Raw genomic sequence first — 19,142 nt, 5'->3', positions numbered from 1 at the left:
TCTTTTCCATGTACTCTGCTGAAGTGGCTTCAGGTTCAGTGCATTCAGCATCAAAGTGACAGGTGAGGGGAGAGGAAGGAGTGCTGCTGTCTGAGGGATGTTTTGATTGTAACCTGGCAGAGGAGAGTTTTAAGTCAGCATTATTAAAAATGGTCACATTTATTGAAATGAAAAGAGGAGGAGTAAGACAAATGGGATCTCCTCTGGTGGGGAGGAGAGGTTTTGCTGATCTGACCACCTTCTTTCCTGCTGCACCTGATAGTTCTTTGTGAGTCTCCATTTTAATTTGTTTTTCAGACGGGCATGTATGCTAATTCAGTAATAGCAAGCTACATGATTGTGCTGGGTCATCTTTTTTTTAGTGAATTTCATAGAGACTTTGCATGGAAATTACAAATTACACAGTTTGAGTTTTCTGTATTGCTCTAATTTCAGATCTCTTTGCCAGTGTTAGATTGTGCTTTCTGTAGAGCTTAACATAGATGTGTATTTGTCCAAAAAACTCAGATTTTTTTTTTTTTTAAAATGTTTGTTTAGGATGCAAATTGATGTAATAAATAAGAATCGGTGGTAATAAAGAGTAATGACTGTATTCTGACATCTGAGCATTCATACCATATGCCAGAATCTGTCAGAGATTACTATTGCAGAAATTGTTAATTGTGCTAGTCCTTTTGAATATAGGTGTTTTCTTGAACTCATCAACAATACAATAAGCCAGTAAATCTAAGTTTGACCTGCTTGTTATTATTGTGAGCCCTGGGTATGTCAAAGGCTTTCCACCAAGTCAGGGTTATTAATCAAACCTGACTCCTTTTTATTGATTAGACCTCAAATGGTTGGGTTATATGCCACCCTGTTTATATATTGCTATTTAATTTGCAGCCACCCTGCGTGCACTCTATCTAAGTGACAACGATTTTGAAATCCTGCCGCCAGATATTGGGAAGCTCACAAAGTTGCAGATAGTAAGTAATTTATCTAAATTCTTGGAAAATCAATTCACTTTTGCAACACTTGTAGGAATAGAATCCAGTCAATTTGAAGAGTGGTAGGCTATGTTTGCAGCAATAGACCACTACACCTGGAACTATTTCTTGTTTACCAGAAGACACTTGTAAATAAATTGGAAGAATTGAGCATTTAGGAGAATGGTGGGGGAAGAGGGAGTAGAGTTCTCTTTTGAGCTGCTTTATGGTAACCGAAAATTGTTCTGACTGAATTTATTTTTGTTCTTAGCTGAGTCTTAGAGACAATGACCTGATATCACTGCCTAAAGAAATTGGTGAGCTCACCCAGCTTAAGGAACTGCATATCCAGGGAAATCGTCTTACTGTGCTGCCCCCAGAACTGGGTAAGATTATGGATGATCATTTATTTATTTTTCTAATAACAATGATGATGCACTGTATTTCTTCTGAAATTATTATGCTTAAGTCATTATATAAGCTAATATTTACTTTTCCTTGAGAAATACTCACTTTTTGACTCCTTCTGGATATACAGGAGGAGCCGGAAGATGATGAGTGTTCGGTTTTATTACTTTTTTACGTTACATTTTTCCTGTATATTAATACACCTGACTGACAATTTGTTTATAACATCTTGCTTTATATAATGTGTCATAAATATTGGGTCTGCAAAACAATTCTTGTCTCTGACTGGGTTTTGAGAACACTATTTAGATTAGCCAGAATTATATTAAGCAAAAAGCACAGCAGCATAAGTGATTTTTTAGTGAGTGTTCCTGTAAAAATGGAAGTTTGATCAACTAGAGTGAAATATAGATAAATTAGAGAATTTTTTGTTTTTCAGTAACCTGCGTTTCTTAGTGAATTGATAGCTCTTTCACTTAAAGCAGTGGAGCAGGTTGATATACTTTGAATTTGTGATATTGGCCATTTAAATAGTTATAGGTGGCTCGTTTTAACCTATAAATTGGAGTTTTTATTTGAAACTCAAGTATTGATTTTGCTGAATTTGCATTGCAGTATTCCGTTTTGTGTGAGGGGCATTGTCCCTGTTTACCCCAAGCCAAAATTTGGTTCCAGATCTTTAAATATTTAAAAATGTTTTCATTGGGAATAATGTAGCTCCATCAACTACCTGTGTTTGAAACAGCAGTTACACAGGGTCTGTTCCTTGGTTTTTGTTATTGTGGACTGTTAAATGGTGAAGCTGCTTTGTCTCTACTGGCACCTTCCAAATAATAGTTCCCAAAACTCAGAAGGATAGTGACTAAAGTTAGGGTAATAAAGTAAAATTATTTGTTGTCATAAGAACTTACATTGACCCATTTGAGAATGTGGCAGCTATGTGCTTAAATGTGACAGTCTGCAACGTATGCTTTTTGTGTCTACTTTTCTTCTGTGAGGCAGGGGAAGATGTTTGTTTTGACTCTTACTTATTTACCCACTATGAGGTTTTTTGCCTTTCCCCCTCACCACTGGTGGATGAAATTTGTTCTCTTTTCCTTCATTTCAGATGTTTGTTTCTTGACACAGGTATACTTTCTTTAGCTTTTTGTGTAAGTAATATTCATTTATAAAGTCTCTTTCAACACCAGTAACATTTCAGACGCATGTAGCATCTGTAAATGTACTTTTCTGTAGCTTCCTAAATTACAACCTTTGCGTTTTTTCAGGAAGTGAACGTTAAATGCTACACTGAGTCTAACCACCTTCTTTGGCTAATTAAATATTCTAAATGCTACTGCCTTACAAGCTTAGCAGCAAATCCCTGTTAAATGATTTTACTATCAAAATCCAACCCAAATGGAAATGTTTGAAAGAAAGTTCTCAATGTTTATTTTGCACTGACCTGCAAAACTCGGCCAGGGGAAGTGTTTTTCCATTTATTTAGCATTTGTTTGCATTATAGAACAGTATCACGGTCTGGTAGAAAAAGGACTTGTAGTTTTGCCCCAGCTGATCAAGCTGAGGTGCACTGACACATCTAAGTCCTTTGTTACCTCTGGTCTTTACTACTCAAAAGATATTCTATAAATTTGACTTTTCATTTATTAATTTATTAAATTTATGGCCTTGCTCAATACCTTCATTCGTCATCAGTTGGCATAATTTCTATCACAGGCTATGCCGTGCATAATGCTAGAACTATCTCAAATGTTTGAAATAGATTTCGAAGTATATTTCCGAAGAACATTACACTGAAGTCTAGAGTTGTAACTTGTGCAACTTGCAGGCATATTTACTGTGAAAAGTAATGTTCTTGTTTATTAAACATCTAGGCACACATCTAGGGAATGGAACGCCAGGCTAGCTTTGGAAGGGTTCTTTGAGATCAAGTAGGAGTAGGCCGCAGGCAAGTGTGAATCTCTGAATGGTTAGAAAGTCACTTCAACTCTGCAGCCCTGTTTTCCCTTCTGCAAATGAAGGCAATTTAGAGAAGCACCACACCTTTGCAGTCAGTTTTAAAGTCTGCCAATGACAGGTGGTTTGAAAGGGTTGGAACCTACTACGTGGACTGCCAATGCCATAGTCACCACATGAGGGAAGACCATCTTTGTCTGCAGTCCGAATTCTCCCTCCTAAATTTTTTAAATTGAATTATAATGTACTCAGAACTATCCAAATACTTTTTGCTGTGCATGTTGGATAAATAGTTTTGCAGTGAGTAGGTCCTGTTTGCATTAATTGGAGCTACTGCTGTTCCATTTAAAGTAAACAGTCTTTTCTCTCTCATTATCACTTTCATAATTAAAGGTGCTGAAGGCTTTTGACTGGCTTAGTTCGGGCACTGGTGGACAGCAGAGAGTCATTACATGTTCATTTACCAGGGAGATGGGCACAGTATAAAATATCAGGATAAAACAGTGTATTTGGATGAGGAGAATGGCAGTGTGTGTTACATTAAACAGTTTTTTGAAGGTGATGGAAATAAGTGCAGAAGAAGGCTTGGAGAATAGGGTATGAAAAAAGGCCACAGACCTTGGATTGCAACTTTAGTGTGGAGAGAGATGACAATAAATAAAACCCTACAACCTGCCTGTAATGTCACCTGATGTGATTGAACGTGGCAGCAGTGAAAGGGAGATTGGCATTATCCTTCTTTGTGTTTAGCAGAGAATACCTATCACTAATTTGAGAAAGATATTCCTGCCCAGGAGGAAACAAGGGCACTAAAAGAATGCACTGGTGGTCTGGTTGTCTGTAAATACAGTACGTGTGAGTGATGAACACAGGAAATGGCCAGGAGTAGGTGGGTGGAATTTGCAGCTTGTTTTTATCATTTGTCTCTCAAAACCTTGTTCATGAGGAATGGTGGTGGGCAGTCATATATAAACTTTAAAGAGGCACTGGCATTTTTTTCCCTAGCATTTAAAAGGTTATGTGCTGCATTGCGAGACAAATAAGTCATGATTCACTGCAACAACAGAGTTGCAGTCAGTTATATAAATTGCCAAGGAGGCACTAAATCTGTCGCTTTGTGTATTCTGACCATTTAACAATGAGAATGGTGTTTGGAAAGAAAGCTGAATAGAAACAGGAACCACATAAGTGGTAGATGCAATTAGTAACACCAGTGATGGTGTTTTAATGTTCATTGTATGGTCATCTGGGTGCACCCATATGTGCCACAATAAAGGTTTTCTTAGCAGAGTCAGGACTGTAAGGGTGGTATATTGTGCAGAGTATTCACAAAGATGTCACTAAATAGCCACCCAGAGAATGTAACCAGCTTATCTGTAGTTTTGAGATTTTGATGTGAAAATGAAGGGTATGATTTTTAAACCCCAGATTCTAATATTGCCTGTGTGCATTACCCTGCTGCCAATACACGTGTGCACAAGTACACGAGGTTTGCTCATGTTTATGCATATGGAAGAACAGAGATTTCTAAGAATACATTTCTGCTTACCATCCTCCTTTTTCAAAATTGAATGTTGGCATCTGTGGCTTGTAAGTTGCTATTCAATACTGTTCTAGTTTATCAAATAATTTCTTCAGGTAAAGAGAAACACTATCAAAAGTGTAAAGTTACATACATATTTGAAAAGTAGAAAATTCAAGCATTTTAAAAAAAAGATCTTGATGGGGTAAGTAGCCGTGTTCCTTTTTAAGGAGCATGAAACATTTTGTAAATTAAATCTCTATGTCAGAATGGCTAAGTAATTCTTTCATCATTCTTTAGTTTTGAACAGCTAAATTACCTTCTGTGGATAAAGAATTGGCTTTAAATTTAAAGTCCAGGGAATCCTTCCAAAAGTATTTCCATCACAGGAAGACCTTTTAAAATTTAGGCTTTTGAAATGGCTCTAGAATTTGTGAATTAATATTGTATTACACAAAGTAGTTGCTTCAGTTGTTTGTTCAAATTAATATTAATCGAAATAGCAGTTTACTTAGGTAATTATAACAGGCATGTGCAAACACAGGAATCACTTATTTCACAAAAGATATTTCTTTTCTAAATACACTTGACGTAAATGCCAAACTTTTCTTATTTGTATAAATTGTCACTACACTCTGCCTGTGTCACAACACAGCACTGCTCACACCTGCAAGTACAGGTTGTTGGTGCTTGTTGGAAGCCTGAACCCTGGGGCTCTTTGGACAACAGTTCTGAGCACTGGAACAGCTAATTGATACCTTACAATTTAAAAACTTACATGTTTCTACTTTTGGAACTAAGACAAAGGTGGATAAACAAAGTAACTTGCTTTCTAGGACTGCTGATGTAGCAGTTATTAGTGAAGGAACAATAGAAAAAATGTATGTAACAAGATAGGCTATGGAGAGGCTATTTATGTAGAAAAGCTTCTGTGAAAATCTGTGAATATTCTAATTGTAATTCTCATTTTAGGTTTAAGTTAAAAAAATGAAAAAAAAAAAAAACCAAAACCACTAAACCCCAGCACTTGTTATGTAGTTAGAAACCAGGATGATTGCGGAGAGTATTTGGTGGGGATTAAGGTGTATGGGAAGAAGGCAGCTCTGCAGTTTCATTATACACAGGAAGATGTTTCTATAACCCATTATTTAGATTTACACCACAGGCATTCTTTTCCTTACACTGCTGTAATTCTTGCCAAACTTTTCAAGATGCAGATTTGATCTTGCTTTAGTTTTGAAAATATACCAGTCTTACAGTCACTTCCCAGATGACTACAGTGTGTGTGTGGGCTCTCCTAATGTTGACTGTACTCTGATTATAAGTATAATCAACATAATAATGATGTTTCTGTGAGCAGATATTTCATCTGTTGTGTTAGAGTTGTTGTAGGTAAGAGTACCATAATTAGAGCCAATCTGAGTAAACGTTGCATTTGTGGTTATATTTGGTTCATTTTGTGTTTCATAGTACTTAAGTGGTTTCGCTCTTCTGAGTTCTTGGCAACCTGTGTTTGAATGGAAATTTCAAAGGTGTGGGGCAAAAGCAATATAGTGAATCCTTTTTGAAGTAATTTTTTAAAATTAACTAGATTTTGATCTGATAGGGACCCTTCAAAGAGAGAATGCTCTGTTGAATTCCTGTGTAATTGAGAATCCCAGGGGAGTTTCTGATGCTAGAAAAAATGTGTAATATATTTCAAAATAAATTGGGATGCTGATCCTCTAAGCCTGTAATACTTCCTGTGCCATTAAAGTGTCTTTGATGTTAAACTACTTTGACATCACATTAATTTCCTTTGTTCTAAAACCCGTCTGCTGCGTAGTGTGTTCCTTGGGTTTCTTCACTGGGAACACTTAGCAGTGGCTGTCGGTTTGCCCCTTGAGATCCCAGTCGGTGCTGGGGATCTCACACAGAGCAGTGAAGGAAATGGTATTTCCAGCACAACATGTCACCTTTCAGAGAGAAATCGGTGAAACGTAGCAGTATTTGTAAGTCTTCTAGTAAATGGTCTTGCTCTTACGTGAAGATGTGGGAGAAATTAATTTAATCAAGCTATAAGTAATTTGAAATAATTTTAGAAAGAATATAGTTTAAAAAGTACATTTTGAAGTAATTTCTTGGATTTTTGTCAAAATGCTCTTTCTTCTGCCTTTCTTCTTAGCTACCAACACGATGCATCAGCTGGGCTGGTTGCCCTGGTACCTGAAGGCTGTGTGTGGGAGTTTGGCTGATGAAACAGCATGATTTGTCATGTGGCAGTACAAGCCATTAGCAGAGCTTAGGCGAGGAGTGCCTTGTGTGCTGTGTTAAATAAGTTCCTGGTTTATGGCTTTCATCTGTGAGTGTTGTTATTATTTACTCTTTCTACTAGTTATTCTGCTAAGGTCAAGTTTGTTATGTCTTGTGATGGTTGAAATTTCCACAGCTGTCCCCGTGTTCCCAGAGAGTTAACCACTCCTGCAGCCACCTGAATATGGAAATGCAAGGGTATGGTTTAAGGGAGTAGTTCAGCGTTTTATCCATTCTGTTGTCTTTCCCAGGCTTCATCTTCAGTCTTGACACATGCTGAAGTGTCAGGCTTCCCATTATAATGATTCTGGCTGACCTTTGGCTATGATGTTGGGATTTTGTATAAATATCTCAGGACTATATTCACTTTGTTTTAAACTCTCTTCTATGAAATGCTGGAGAGTAAAATTTTCTTCCAATACAATTGTAATAGCTGTAGCTGAGGTAATACCAGTTTGCCTTGTATCACTTCACATTTAAATCAAGGGTAAAGAATTCCAAGATTTAGTTGGTCTACTTTTACTTTATTTATTTCAGCTGTGTTCCTTTTACTAAGAGTCGAAGCAAAGGGAGTAGCTATTATGTATTAGTATCACAGAATAATCAGACTCTATATAACCTATCAAAGTGAAGAGTGAGAGGAGTCTTGGCTGCTGATCCTCACTAACTCCATGAGAAGAAAGCACAGTTGGTCTTTTCCCTTGTAGATGGGCAGAGGGAGCAACAGTGTTTTAGAACTAAGCTTAGTTCAGCACTGAAATAAAGAATGTATTTTGGTAGTAATGAACCGTTTCAACAAGACACCACTGGCAGAGCCTCCATCTCCTGATGTTTTTCAGAGCAGATGTTTTTCTGTTTGAAAAGTCTCTGTAAGCTGTTCAACTACTGAACTGACACAGAGATCTACAGTTAGATGTATTCAGGTGAATTCTGAAGTTGGGGGTGTCATCTCTGAACTCGTTATTGGAAATTCTCATTTACATCTAAGAAGTTGTTAGAATAATGTGTGATATTGTGATACCTGCACTCCTATTTTCTGTCTCTGAAAGTAATTGTAAAACTGAGGATGGGCTTAGGCTTCAGTGTTTGGCTTTCAGGTTACTCCTTCAGCCTTCTTTTGCCTTGAGGCTTCCTGTCTAACACTCATATGCGAGATTGCAGGCATTCCCATTGTGTGTTTAGGAAAGGAGCCAGAGAAAGGTGTCCAGCCTGCTTCTGTCTGATGGATGCTCTGGAGTATCTGGTTAATTTGCATGTACTGAATCTGATTGCTTGTTATTTGAGACTTGAACCTTTTCCCCTGTTGTGTAGAACCGCCACAAATGCTACATTGGGGTTCTCTGAAGTGCTGATGGCTTGAAGTGATACTGTTAGACCTTCTCCAGTACAAGAATGTAGGGGTGAGAAAGCAAAAATGTTCCTGGGATCCATCTTTTGAAGGCATTTCAGTCTGGGTTTAGACTTACTAGTTGTTCTCTTTTAATGCATAGAAGCTCATCAATAACCAAATTTACTTTTTCGACATATGCTATGGAGATTTAGATTTGTTTATCATAGTGAATATTTCTGTGAATATTACTGCTGGTTCCAAAGAGATTGAGTCACACCTCATTTATGTACAAGAAGACTTTGCTCTCTGTTGTCTTAATGCTGCTTTATAAATATTGTTTAAATCTACTCTCTTCTGTTACTAATCCTTCAAAAATGATGGAGGTCTTCAAAACAGAGATGATCTTACTTGTTTATAGAAATGGTATGAGTTACTGATGCACAGTCTACATGTGCTTAAGATCAGGGTAAAAATAATTTGCTTTTTAATACTTTGTGGCATAGAAAGCAATATGTAATTTTCATTTTTTACATAGATTTTAAGACATCATTCACAATTAATTGTTTTGGCATCATTTTTATGACATAATAGTCATGATATTTCTTCTACCCTCATGCTTAAACCAGTCTTTCTCTCTATTGAGACAAAGCAAATGCCACAAAAGTAATAAAAATTATAAGCCCTGTAGTGTAAAGCAAATCTAAAACAAGCCAGGACAGACATATTTTTACATATAACCTAGGTTTAAATTTAGTGTAGTGGATTGATCCCTTACTTAGGGTTTAATAAAACAGGATTCAAAGGTATTTATATCTAAATAATAAAACTAATTTTGTTCTTCTTGTCACATGTATGACAGAGAGTAAGACCTTTGTGTGGTAAAGGGAAAGAATATTTAAATTGCAGTCTTAAGAGGAATCACTAAAAGGGTTATGTTACAGCTTGAGGACTCTTCTTGAGGTCAGTGAAGTACAGTGTAGGCTGGGATGTGAGTCAGAGTATCAATGGAACACAGATGTGAAACTCAACAGGCTAAAAATTATTTCCATCGATTTTAATGAAGCTCCACTGGGGATGAATTTAAACCATTACAAAGAAGCGTTGATCTGGCATTTTACAGCTAGGATCATGTTTCTTATGTTGAATGCCAATGTTCAGTTCTCAAATGTCAGAGTTGTTTAATTACTTAATTTCACCTTTTAATTTTTGAAAGTATTTAAAGTGTTACCAAGGGGTGTTCGAGTGGAAAGGACAAGCCAGGTTTGCCTTCATTCTGTTTTCTTGTGTTTAAGCAATGCCCATGTACCTTAGTCATACCTTACTGTACATCAGGTATACATACATGGAGTAAACATTGCACACTTCATACATCATACATCACAAGAGGATGGGCTTCTAGTTGTATGTAAGAGGCGCTTACAGACTGGATCTAATGGACAGGAGGAGCCTGGGAAGTCTGGAGACACCCTTGGTCAAAGTGATAGGTGGTGGTATTACTGGCTCTGGCACTGTCTGCAAACACAACTGTGGGAGGCATCATTTTATTTTCTGTTATGAGCTCTTTTCTGACCTTTGCAGGCAGTTGAGCAAAACACGAATGTTCACACAAACCACTCTTTATTTCAACAGCACTGAAGGAAAAATAACAAGAAACATTAATGATTGTGTTTTAGCTCAAATGCAGGATAGATTCATTGAGACAGGTGCAGGAAAACTGTAGCTGCCTTCTTTTCCTTTAATGTCAGTCAGGATGGAGTGTGCTCACTGTCATATGAGATGTGCCTTCTGTCCACTCATGGTGGTGGAAGCTCTGAATGTAAGCAGTGATAAATGGTACTTTTTAGTCAATGCATGGTTTAAGTTAGAATGCCTTAAAATTAAAAATATGCATACTTTGATTTTGCCCTTGAATTTTCAAGAGTTCTGGTGTAGATCTATTTACTGTAGCTCTGTGGTGGCAGCCAATAAGAGGTTCAGGCAGCAGACAGTTTTCAGGTCTGCACAGCTTAGTAGTTGGGCATTAGGAGCAATTTGGTTTTAAGGTGGGTTAAACACAGAAGTTAAGTCACACTGATGCAATCAAACTTAAGGATTCAGGATCATCTTTAGATACAATGAGTGCTGAGACAGGAATAAAAATGCCAAGATCAGCCATTTTTAAGATCACACAGCTGGCTGCTCCTTTTAGAAGGCTTTTGGTCATTTTGTGCCGGTCATGCACAGCAGTCAGCTGCTAGATCTCTGCTCTTCTCTTTCCAGACTCTTCTCTTTTCAGTGTCTGCTTGCTGGTAACAGCATATGTCCACTTTGCATTCCTCCTATTTGGAAATCTATGTTTAGTGAAAGTAGAATGTGTAAAAAAAGTATCCTTCAGACTCAGGACTTGAATATTCTTTAAGCATGTTAGACCTGGGTTCTGGAATGTGTAGCACTGATCATTTATTAGAATAGTTTTAGAAGCACTCAAAAATAATGTGAAAAACATTTATGTGATCTAGGAAGGGGGCTGTGCTGACTAGTCTTGAAGATAACGGGCTGTTCCTCTCTTACCAGAGGCATATGACTGTGATACATTTCAGTGGAGCCGATCTCCTTCAGTAAGGCAGAGTATCAAGAACCTTAAGTCCACAATGAAGAAATACAATTTTAGTCAACAAGTTATGCCGAATTTTAGAGATGATAAATATTTTTTAATAGGCTGATGTGCATGAAAAGAACAAAACAACAATGACCAATGCAGTCTCCAACCCTAATATGTTTTGTGATTGAATCTTCAGTGCTGGGTTTTTACTAGAAGCAATTTTGTATTTTGCTTACTAAAAATATCTGAGGGACTTAATGTGATCTGCGTAGCAGAACAGTATATAAATTTCCTAAAGCCCTGGGGATGGTGTTCTGCTGATGCTGCTGTTAGACAATATGCATGAAGGCGCATCTGCCATAGCTTTTTCCCTGGTGAATGGCTCTAGTGCTGCAGGGATGGAGTAATAGCATTTCCTAACATGGTGCTACCATAAAAAAATCATCTAGGCAAGGAGACTATTGGGGATGGGAGGGACAGGTACACATCTGTAAGGTGTCCAGTTGCACAGCTCTCCTGCAGTGAACCTGGTACCAGAGCCATTGCTTCAGGCGGTGTGAGCATCTCTTCCGCGCCCTTGGGTTTGTCTTGGTGCACTGCAGCAGAAGAGTCCGTGCAGCGCTCCTGTGTTTGGTTACCCCTGCATGTACGGTTCCTGAGATGTTACTGAGACTTTGGCCTTGTGCTTGGGACTGCTGGATGTCCTGCAGCCAGAGCAGAATTAGGTACACCCAGAAAGGACACCAGGATATGGCCCCAAGCAATGTACGGTGCAGGAGTGAAGGGTTTCCCTTCTGTCTCAGTTTTAATTATGCGGCCTCTTTGTGCTCAAGTGGCTTGCCTTATGCCTGGAGTGTTAGACGCCATTTCCTCCCTAGTGTTGATGAGGTGGGGCAGTCTCTCTGTAACTTCTTATCCTGTTTAATTTCTGTCCATTTCTGTCCTTCATTTCTATATGGAAATTTTATTATTGAATGGGGAGAATTTTAAAGCATCGGTTGCCCTGTCCTTCCTGCCTTCTGTGAGGAAGCCCACTCACCTGCAAAGAAGCACCCGCTCTCTGCCTGGTGCTTGCCATGAGGACAGACAAATTGTTCCTTTTCTCACCACCGCACTTGATTAAATTCTTCACTTCAAATCCCTGGGCTCTCACTCCAGCTCTAGGTGGCCGGTGGGATGGGCTGCCAGGCCAGCTGCTGCTGGCAGGACTCCCAGAAGGACGTCCTGGGCAAGGAGGGGTGGTTTTCAGTGCGGATGCTGAACTTTTGTGTGCCCCGTTTCTCTGTAATTAGATTAATTAGGGTCTCTGCCTCCCTCTTCCCTCTGAAGGTAAAAAGTAGTATTTGCACCTGCCTCCAGTGTGCTTTGGGAAAAACAGAAGACAGAGGAAAATAAAGGTATTACATTGGCATGGGGACCTACAGATCATTTTACTTGAGCAGTCCTAGGTTTGCTGTAAGATTTCTTCAGCTGTAGTAGAGTAATAATTATTACAATTAATTACATTTAAACAGGCCATACTGGTATTAAACGGGTGTTAGAAATGAAATGAGCACGCTGCACTGTGGGAATGGAAATGTGTGGCAACCTTCCCTGGATGGTAAATTTCTGACATAGCTCGGGTCGAGAGGATTTAGCCTATTGAGATTTTGGGAACACGTGACTTAGTCCTATAGGTGGCATTGAACTTGACCCATGATGGAGCCAAGATTTAATTGTTTTTATTAGTTGTACACACATTGATCATTTTACCCTGATGCAGTACCTGCAGAATGCTTACAGTGTTGGTAGTTTTGGAGAGCAACGTATGGGATTTTTTGCAGGTAATAAAATGGGAAATCCAATTTACAGTTGCAAAGCAAACCCTGAGTGATCCATGATCTTCACGGCAGCCCTGGTCAGAGGGTTACGGCTAATCGCCACGCTGGCCGGCTTCCCGGGCAGCTTCCACCTGAGAGCTGGATAGTGAGCAGCACCAGCCTGCGCCTTCAGCCAGCACAGATTTAGATACGCTGCTTTCTAGCTTATTAGGTCCTCTTTGTCACAGTACTTAATCCTTTTTCCTGATCCTTGTTAGAACAGTGCTGCCGCGTCCTTTAATAAAGGAGACGGGCGCGAGGCTCCTAACGAGGCGCACTGGAGCGTGCGGAGCGCGGCGGCTGCCGCCTGACTGACGGGCTGTGAGCTCAAACCAGCCTGCCACAGGCAGCTGGCAGATGAGCTTGTTAAGGTAATGGTGACTCGGTGATAGGCCAGTATGAGATGCTTGGCATCTTTTCACACAGTATAATAGCCTGTCTTTAATTGTTGTTAACCCCTTTTACAGAGAGAAACGCGCCAAGGATTAGCTGTCATGTAGAACGTGCAGCCCGCGTGGGCAGCAAGCACAGGGTTCGCAGCAGCTCCCGTTGCCTGCACTTAAACAGGCATTTCATTTTGGAAATTTGGCGCATCAGGTTGATTTTGGATTTCTCCAACAGCTTGGCTCAGTCAGTCTTCAAAACCCTGTAATTTGTTTTTTTGTTCCCCGGGGTTAAAGAATTTTTTTTTTTAGTTATTTAGATTTCTAGGGGGAGGGTAGGCCTCTTTTCATCATAAAATTCACAAAAATAAATTGAAAATGTACCATAGATTTCTTATTTTAATTTAAAGAACACAAAGTATTTCAATGGCTAGACTGTCCTGGAATTCAGCCCTTTGTATCCATAGTCATGAGGAGTTTCAGTGGAGCGTGGACTGTTTTGGGGTTGGGTGGTAAACATTTAAAAAACAAACAAAAAACCCCAAGCAAACCCCTAATAGGTCTCTTAAGTCTTCCTGTCAACAGAATAGGTAAAAGTGGCATGCTACAAGAATGATGCTCTTTGTTTGTTTCTGAGTGTATGGCACTCTAATCACAGATTAGGGTAGGATCTCAGTTCACACAACAGGCTGGCACTGAGAGGACAAAAAGCCTATTGGGCATTGCTTGTTGGTGTTTTGCTTGGAGCAGGAATTGAGAAATGTTCTGCAATGCCAAGCAGAGCAGACTCCTACCAAAGCCATCATTCTCCTTTTGTTCCTGCAGATCATGGTGGAGAGGGCCCACACCTATGTGCTATCAGGTCCTGCTTAAAACCGACTTGATGAATAAATATAATGTGCAGCGTGTGGAGTTCAACCCCGCTGTGCAGTGTGTAGCAGCACTGAAATAATAGAGTGGAACTGCATTCGTCATGGTGGGAACTACTGTGTCCTCCTGTTCCTCTGTGTTAAGACTGAAATGCTTGCTTTTTTTATGGCCATGCTCTCTGAAACAAATGAAAAGTTTTTATATGCACAGAGGGTATTTCTTTCAAATTGTTCATGTTTCAAGTATTTTTCATATGCTGTTTTGTTTAATCCTTCAGGTAATTTGGATTTGACTGGTCAAAAGCAAGTCTTCAAAGCAGAGAACAATCCTTGGGTTACCCCTATTGCTGACCAGTTCCAGCTTGGAGTATCTCATGTTTTTGAATACATTCGTTCAGAAACATATAAAGTAAGTATTACATTATATACTGTAGCTGTGGTGTCTGGTTTTTTCCCTGTAGTGTGCTTGGCTACACACTTCTTTCATAATCCATGCAGCGACTTGGTATTCAGGGCAAATATGCAAGCCTGTACATTTATATTAAGGAATGTTGCCAAGAAAAGGGGTAAATAAGATTCATGTAGACATGTTAAGAAAGCTCAAAAACTGTTTACTGTCCTGCATGTGTTTTTACTTCTATGTAACATGAGAGGTGTAAAAGAATGAGCATTACAAGTCTTTTGAGAAGTATTAATTTTAAGTATGTACAGTAAGGTTTTATAGATTGAAATAGATAATTGTTGAGTTTTGGATGCCTATTGTTATGTTTTGAGAGATGTCCAGAATTCAAACCTGTTTTGATCTGGACTGGTTTACGGAAGTCTACAACCCTAGTAATTCAAATATAGGTACTAGTACTTTCTTCAACAGTGTAAATGTTGAACAGTGTAAAATAAGCTGTGTGCTGGGGCTTCTCCATTTTAATGCAAAATTCCATGTACAAATGCTAAGCGTTTGTTTATGAAATAATGTCTTCCATCATGCACTGAATTGAAATATTTATTTTAAGTAAAAATCTTCATTTTACCAGTCCACAGTAAAACTTTAGATGGATTTTTAGGTGTCTTAACAGCAATCCTCGGGGCCCTCTGGTGGTCTAGTGGTTAGGATGCGGCACTTTCACCGCCGCGGCCCAGGTTCGGGTCCCGGTCAGAGGAGTCCCCCGGGTAGATGGAGCTCGTTAGCCCTGTAAGGCCATCCATCTAAGAGAAGGTCACTCTAAACAAACCTACGTCCTGAGGACCTCACTGCCACCGTCCAAGCTTGCTCGGCCCCGGCAAATGAACCTTAGGATTAAAGGGTGGGCTCAGTTCAGCGCACACTGTGTGTCACCTAAAAAATCCACTGCGCAGGCTCGAAGGGCAAAGACCCTTCCCAAATCTTCGTTCGCGAAGACTGGCCATACATACAACAGCAATCCTGCTGTTATCTTCTTCAGCAGTAGGTATTACAACAACAATACAACCTCTGGATTGGAAAGATAGTTTTTGCATTTCCCCTTTATTAAAACAATATATTTTAACAATTTAGAAGCATTTCTGCCAATCTTTTATATGGTATCTGTCTGAACAAAATTACCAGAGAAGAGTATTCACGAGTGACGGTTGGGAGATTCCAGTTAAGTAACTGAGATGTAAATTTCTATATGAAACTAAGTGATTCAGCAATGGCTTTTGTAGGCTGTTCTTCATTTACAGAATTTAAGTGAAAAGAATCACAGATGGGAGAGTGGTTGCAAAAATTGTGTCTCAGAAGTGTCCTGATATTTATGGTGTAATACATGTTCTGAAGACAGATTTATTCATAGATTTAAGTAGGCTGCAACACCCTTCTTACAGTAGTACTCTGTAGTACAGACATGGTGTAGGGAAACAGCTGCCTATCTCCTTGGACCATTTCTTCCCCAGTCTATTGTGTAGCTGCATCCAGGTTTCTTGATAATGTTTCATAATTTCGTTTTATATTGTCAATCTTATATTTCTGTTTGCTGAGCAATGTAGATTAGGGACCCTCATGCCCTTCTCAGAGGGACCACTCTGGGCATCATGAAGACAGCAGAGTTTCAAGGATTGAAGTGCGGTTTTGAGAATTTGACCTACATTTAGTTTGGTTGGGGAGTGTGGAGACTGTTGTTACGTATCTATATAATAAAAAAAAATAAAAATTTATAACTGTGGGTATATTAAACTGCTCTGTCAACTTTCCTTGTGCAATCAAAATTGACAAAAAGGTTCTGTAATTCATCAGTTACCTCAGCTGTTGTTCTTTGTTCTAAATTAGCCATATTATGTTTGTTGTCTTGTTCTTTGCTGAGGCATAACAGTGTCTTTTTGGTTAACAGGCCCGTTTTTATTTTATCCACAGTAAATGTTTGAAGCATGTATAGTTAACAGTGTAAGCAAAATCAGACTCTGATCATTAATAAGGAGAAAAATCAAAATCAGATGATCTTTCTGTGGCTCATTCATGACTTCAACTTTGATCTTAGAAGCTTATTATGTTAAAATGTCATAATTTTCAAGATTTAGTGAGGAAAACCAAATGCAGGAACATGTTAATAATTAGATGTCAATTTTGTATTTTCAGTATTTTATATTAAATAATAAAAATATCTGTATAATTTTGCTAGAATCCCAGTAGTAACTTCCTTTGATTCCTGATTTTACTTGTTTCATCTCCTATAAAGAGAGTTTGTGGATTTTCCTGCTGAAAAATATTGTCCTTATTTCCAGTTTCCTCTAAATATGATCTGAGAATTACTAGGATGCCACCTCCTACAGACATTTTTCTGTTTGCATTTGGTTTTAGGTGTTAAAACTCAAAGGCAATAGCATGGTCCAGGTAACAGGTCTTAGTAGCATTATTGTACACAAAAGCAGGTAAATGTACATGCAGAAGAAATCAAAACTGGTTTTTGTGATGAAATGTTGGTCTTTTCCTGCTAACAGCTATACACTTTCTTCAACTACCTTTTTCTTTCAGAGCTGTGTCCAAGCAGTGTGTCTTTTTCTCATTAAGCAAATCACAAGGTTGAGATGTGAATGTAGTATTTTCCCCTGCAGGTATAACTAAGGAAAATCAAGCTCTTGGGTTTTTGGTAGGTTTTTTTATATCATTCTACCAAAAGAAAAAAAATCTTGCAGCATTTAATAGATCCAGACAGCATAACTTTTACTATGAGGCAAAACAGTACAGTTAAATGGGTGATTGAATAGAATGCTGTTTAGATAACCTCACTTAAAACACTGAGAGGATAGAACATATATTAGCAGATGACCATCAGATCAGTAAGTTTACTTGCAGGTACAAGAAGATGTGGACTTCCATAAACCAGACCTACGCATCTGTTGGCAGATGAATTTTGAGCTCCAGAGGGTGTATTTGTCTCCCTATGCCCATTTCTTTTGCTAGCTGATAGGAAATATTGATTTTACTTCATTTACATGTTTAACATTGTCTGTACTAGCCAAGACAATGAGGGCATGGTCATAGAGTCAAAAGTGCCAAGTTTCAGAGGCTTATGAAGTTACACATTTCACTACGTGATTTGTGCTAATGCTTTTTATGTGGTGTTTGCAATGGCTAGAACTTCATAGTTGCTCACTTGCTGTTAACTTAGCCAGGAAGTGGTAACTCACTGAGTCTTGGCAATGCACTCACTAAACCTTGAGGTTTCTACTGATGGCTGGCACAAGTCATCCCAGCAGTTAGTATCAGGGATCTCCATTCAGGTTTTGTGAGGTTGCACTTATGAAGCAACTGCAAAATAGATCACAAACCTCTTCTTTCCTTTGTGAAATGTACTGGCTGTTTCAAGCATATTTAGTGAAAAATTACCCCATTTTTAGCCTTGTCTTAAGATATTCATGCTCTAGTGATTAATTGATAAGTAGGCATGACACCCATGAGGGATGACTATGTCTAAAGATAAAATGTCATTTGTCTCGCATACTTTTACATTTTCACACTCTCATTTTACATGGTGCTCACGCATCAAGTATAAAACTGGAATTGCACTTTGCTTCAGAAGCACGTTAACCAGTAGGACCCTCAGATCAGCTCTTCTTACTTTGTATCTTTTTTCATTTCCTTTAATTTCCTTACTTTTCGTGAGAAACGGTGGCTGGTGATTTTTTCTCAACCCTAATTTTTCAGGAAAGACTTGTGGCTGACAAAAAGATGGGCCATATATTGTAGTGGGAAATGTGTGTGGAGGGGCTCTTAATTCTTAACAGGAAATTCAGCAGCTCTTGGCACTTTGCTAGCTTTTGTTGGCTAAAATACGCCCACTGCACATATCATCCTGTGACAGCATCATTTGGAAATAGGTCAGTTTGCCAAGTTATAATGATTCTTAATCTCTCACTGCTGTGTAACTTTCTGAAACTTTAGTAAGCTCAATTTTGGCTTTGATTCTGTATATACTCAGGAGCTGCCATTAAACTCTCTGTGTGATGTCACAATAGTGTTGAAAAGAAGTTGAAGAACTTGCTTAAACAATAAAGGGTAATGGCAACCTCATCTCCACAAAGAGCTTAACTAAATGTTTTATTTTTTATTCATGCCTTTAGTCAACTTTCAGAGTGACCTTTATGTTGTAAGCATATTCTCAGAGGATCTTCTCGGTGTAGGATACTGACAAAGAGATGATGGATTGTGTGATTTAGTGGTTACAATGTACTTAGATAAGTGCAGACAGACATAAATGTTTAAAGAAAACAGTGAATTAAGCTCCTATGAAGAACGAAAATCCTGTGGTGCTCCTCAGGATCTGTGTAAGATAATTAGTGACTTGATTAAGTTGAAGTAAAGCCGAGATGTGCAATTGGTACCAGTGGGTGGGTTTGGTTGCTGGCATTTACAGCAGAGTTAATCCAGAAAGCTGCTCTTTGGATGCATTTCTGGAATTATTCATGTGCTCTTGATCAGTCTTCATGTGAAACTTGCTTCTTTGCATGTTTATATCTGCAACA

At 38.7% G+C, this 19,142-nt stretch overlaps 1 protein-coding gene across 5 annotated transcripts in view; it reads left to right on the top strand.

Annotated features, from left to right (window-relative positions):
• Window positions 1-19,142, top strand: part of RSU1 (Ras suppressor protein 1) — a 106,328-nt gene that overhangs the window by 31,922 nt on the left and 55,264 nt on the right. For all 5 annotated transcript variants that reach the window (XR_004355985.1, XM_032682478.1, XM_032682501.1 and 2 more), the window contains exons 6-9: window positions 886-968; window positions 1,240-1,354; window positions 14,447-14,577; window positions 16,008-16,009. Coding sequence is in view for 4 of the 5 variants with exons in the window: in XM_032682478.1 (XP_032538369.1) it covers window positions 886-968; window positions 1,240-1,354; window positions 14,447-14,577; window positions 16,008-16,009 (331 nt within the window). In the remaining variant the exon portion in view is untranslated. The remainder of the gene's footprint in view (window positions 1-885; window positions 969-1,239; window positions 1,355-14,446; window positions 14,578-16,007; window positions 16,010-19,142) is intronic.

Source organism: Chiroxiphia lanceolata, chromosome 1 (assembly GCF_009829145.1).
Source record: "Chiroxiphia lanceolata isolate bChiLan1 chromosome 1, bChiLan1.pri, whole genome shotgun sequence".
In the NCBI taxonomy this organism is placed as follows: Eukaryota; Metazoa; Chordata; class Aves; order Passeriformes; family Pipridae; genus Chiroxiphia; species Chiroxiphia lanceolata.
This window is presented reverse-complemented; position numbering and strand designations above follow the sequence as displayed.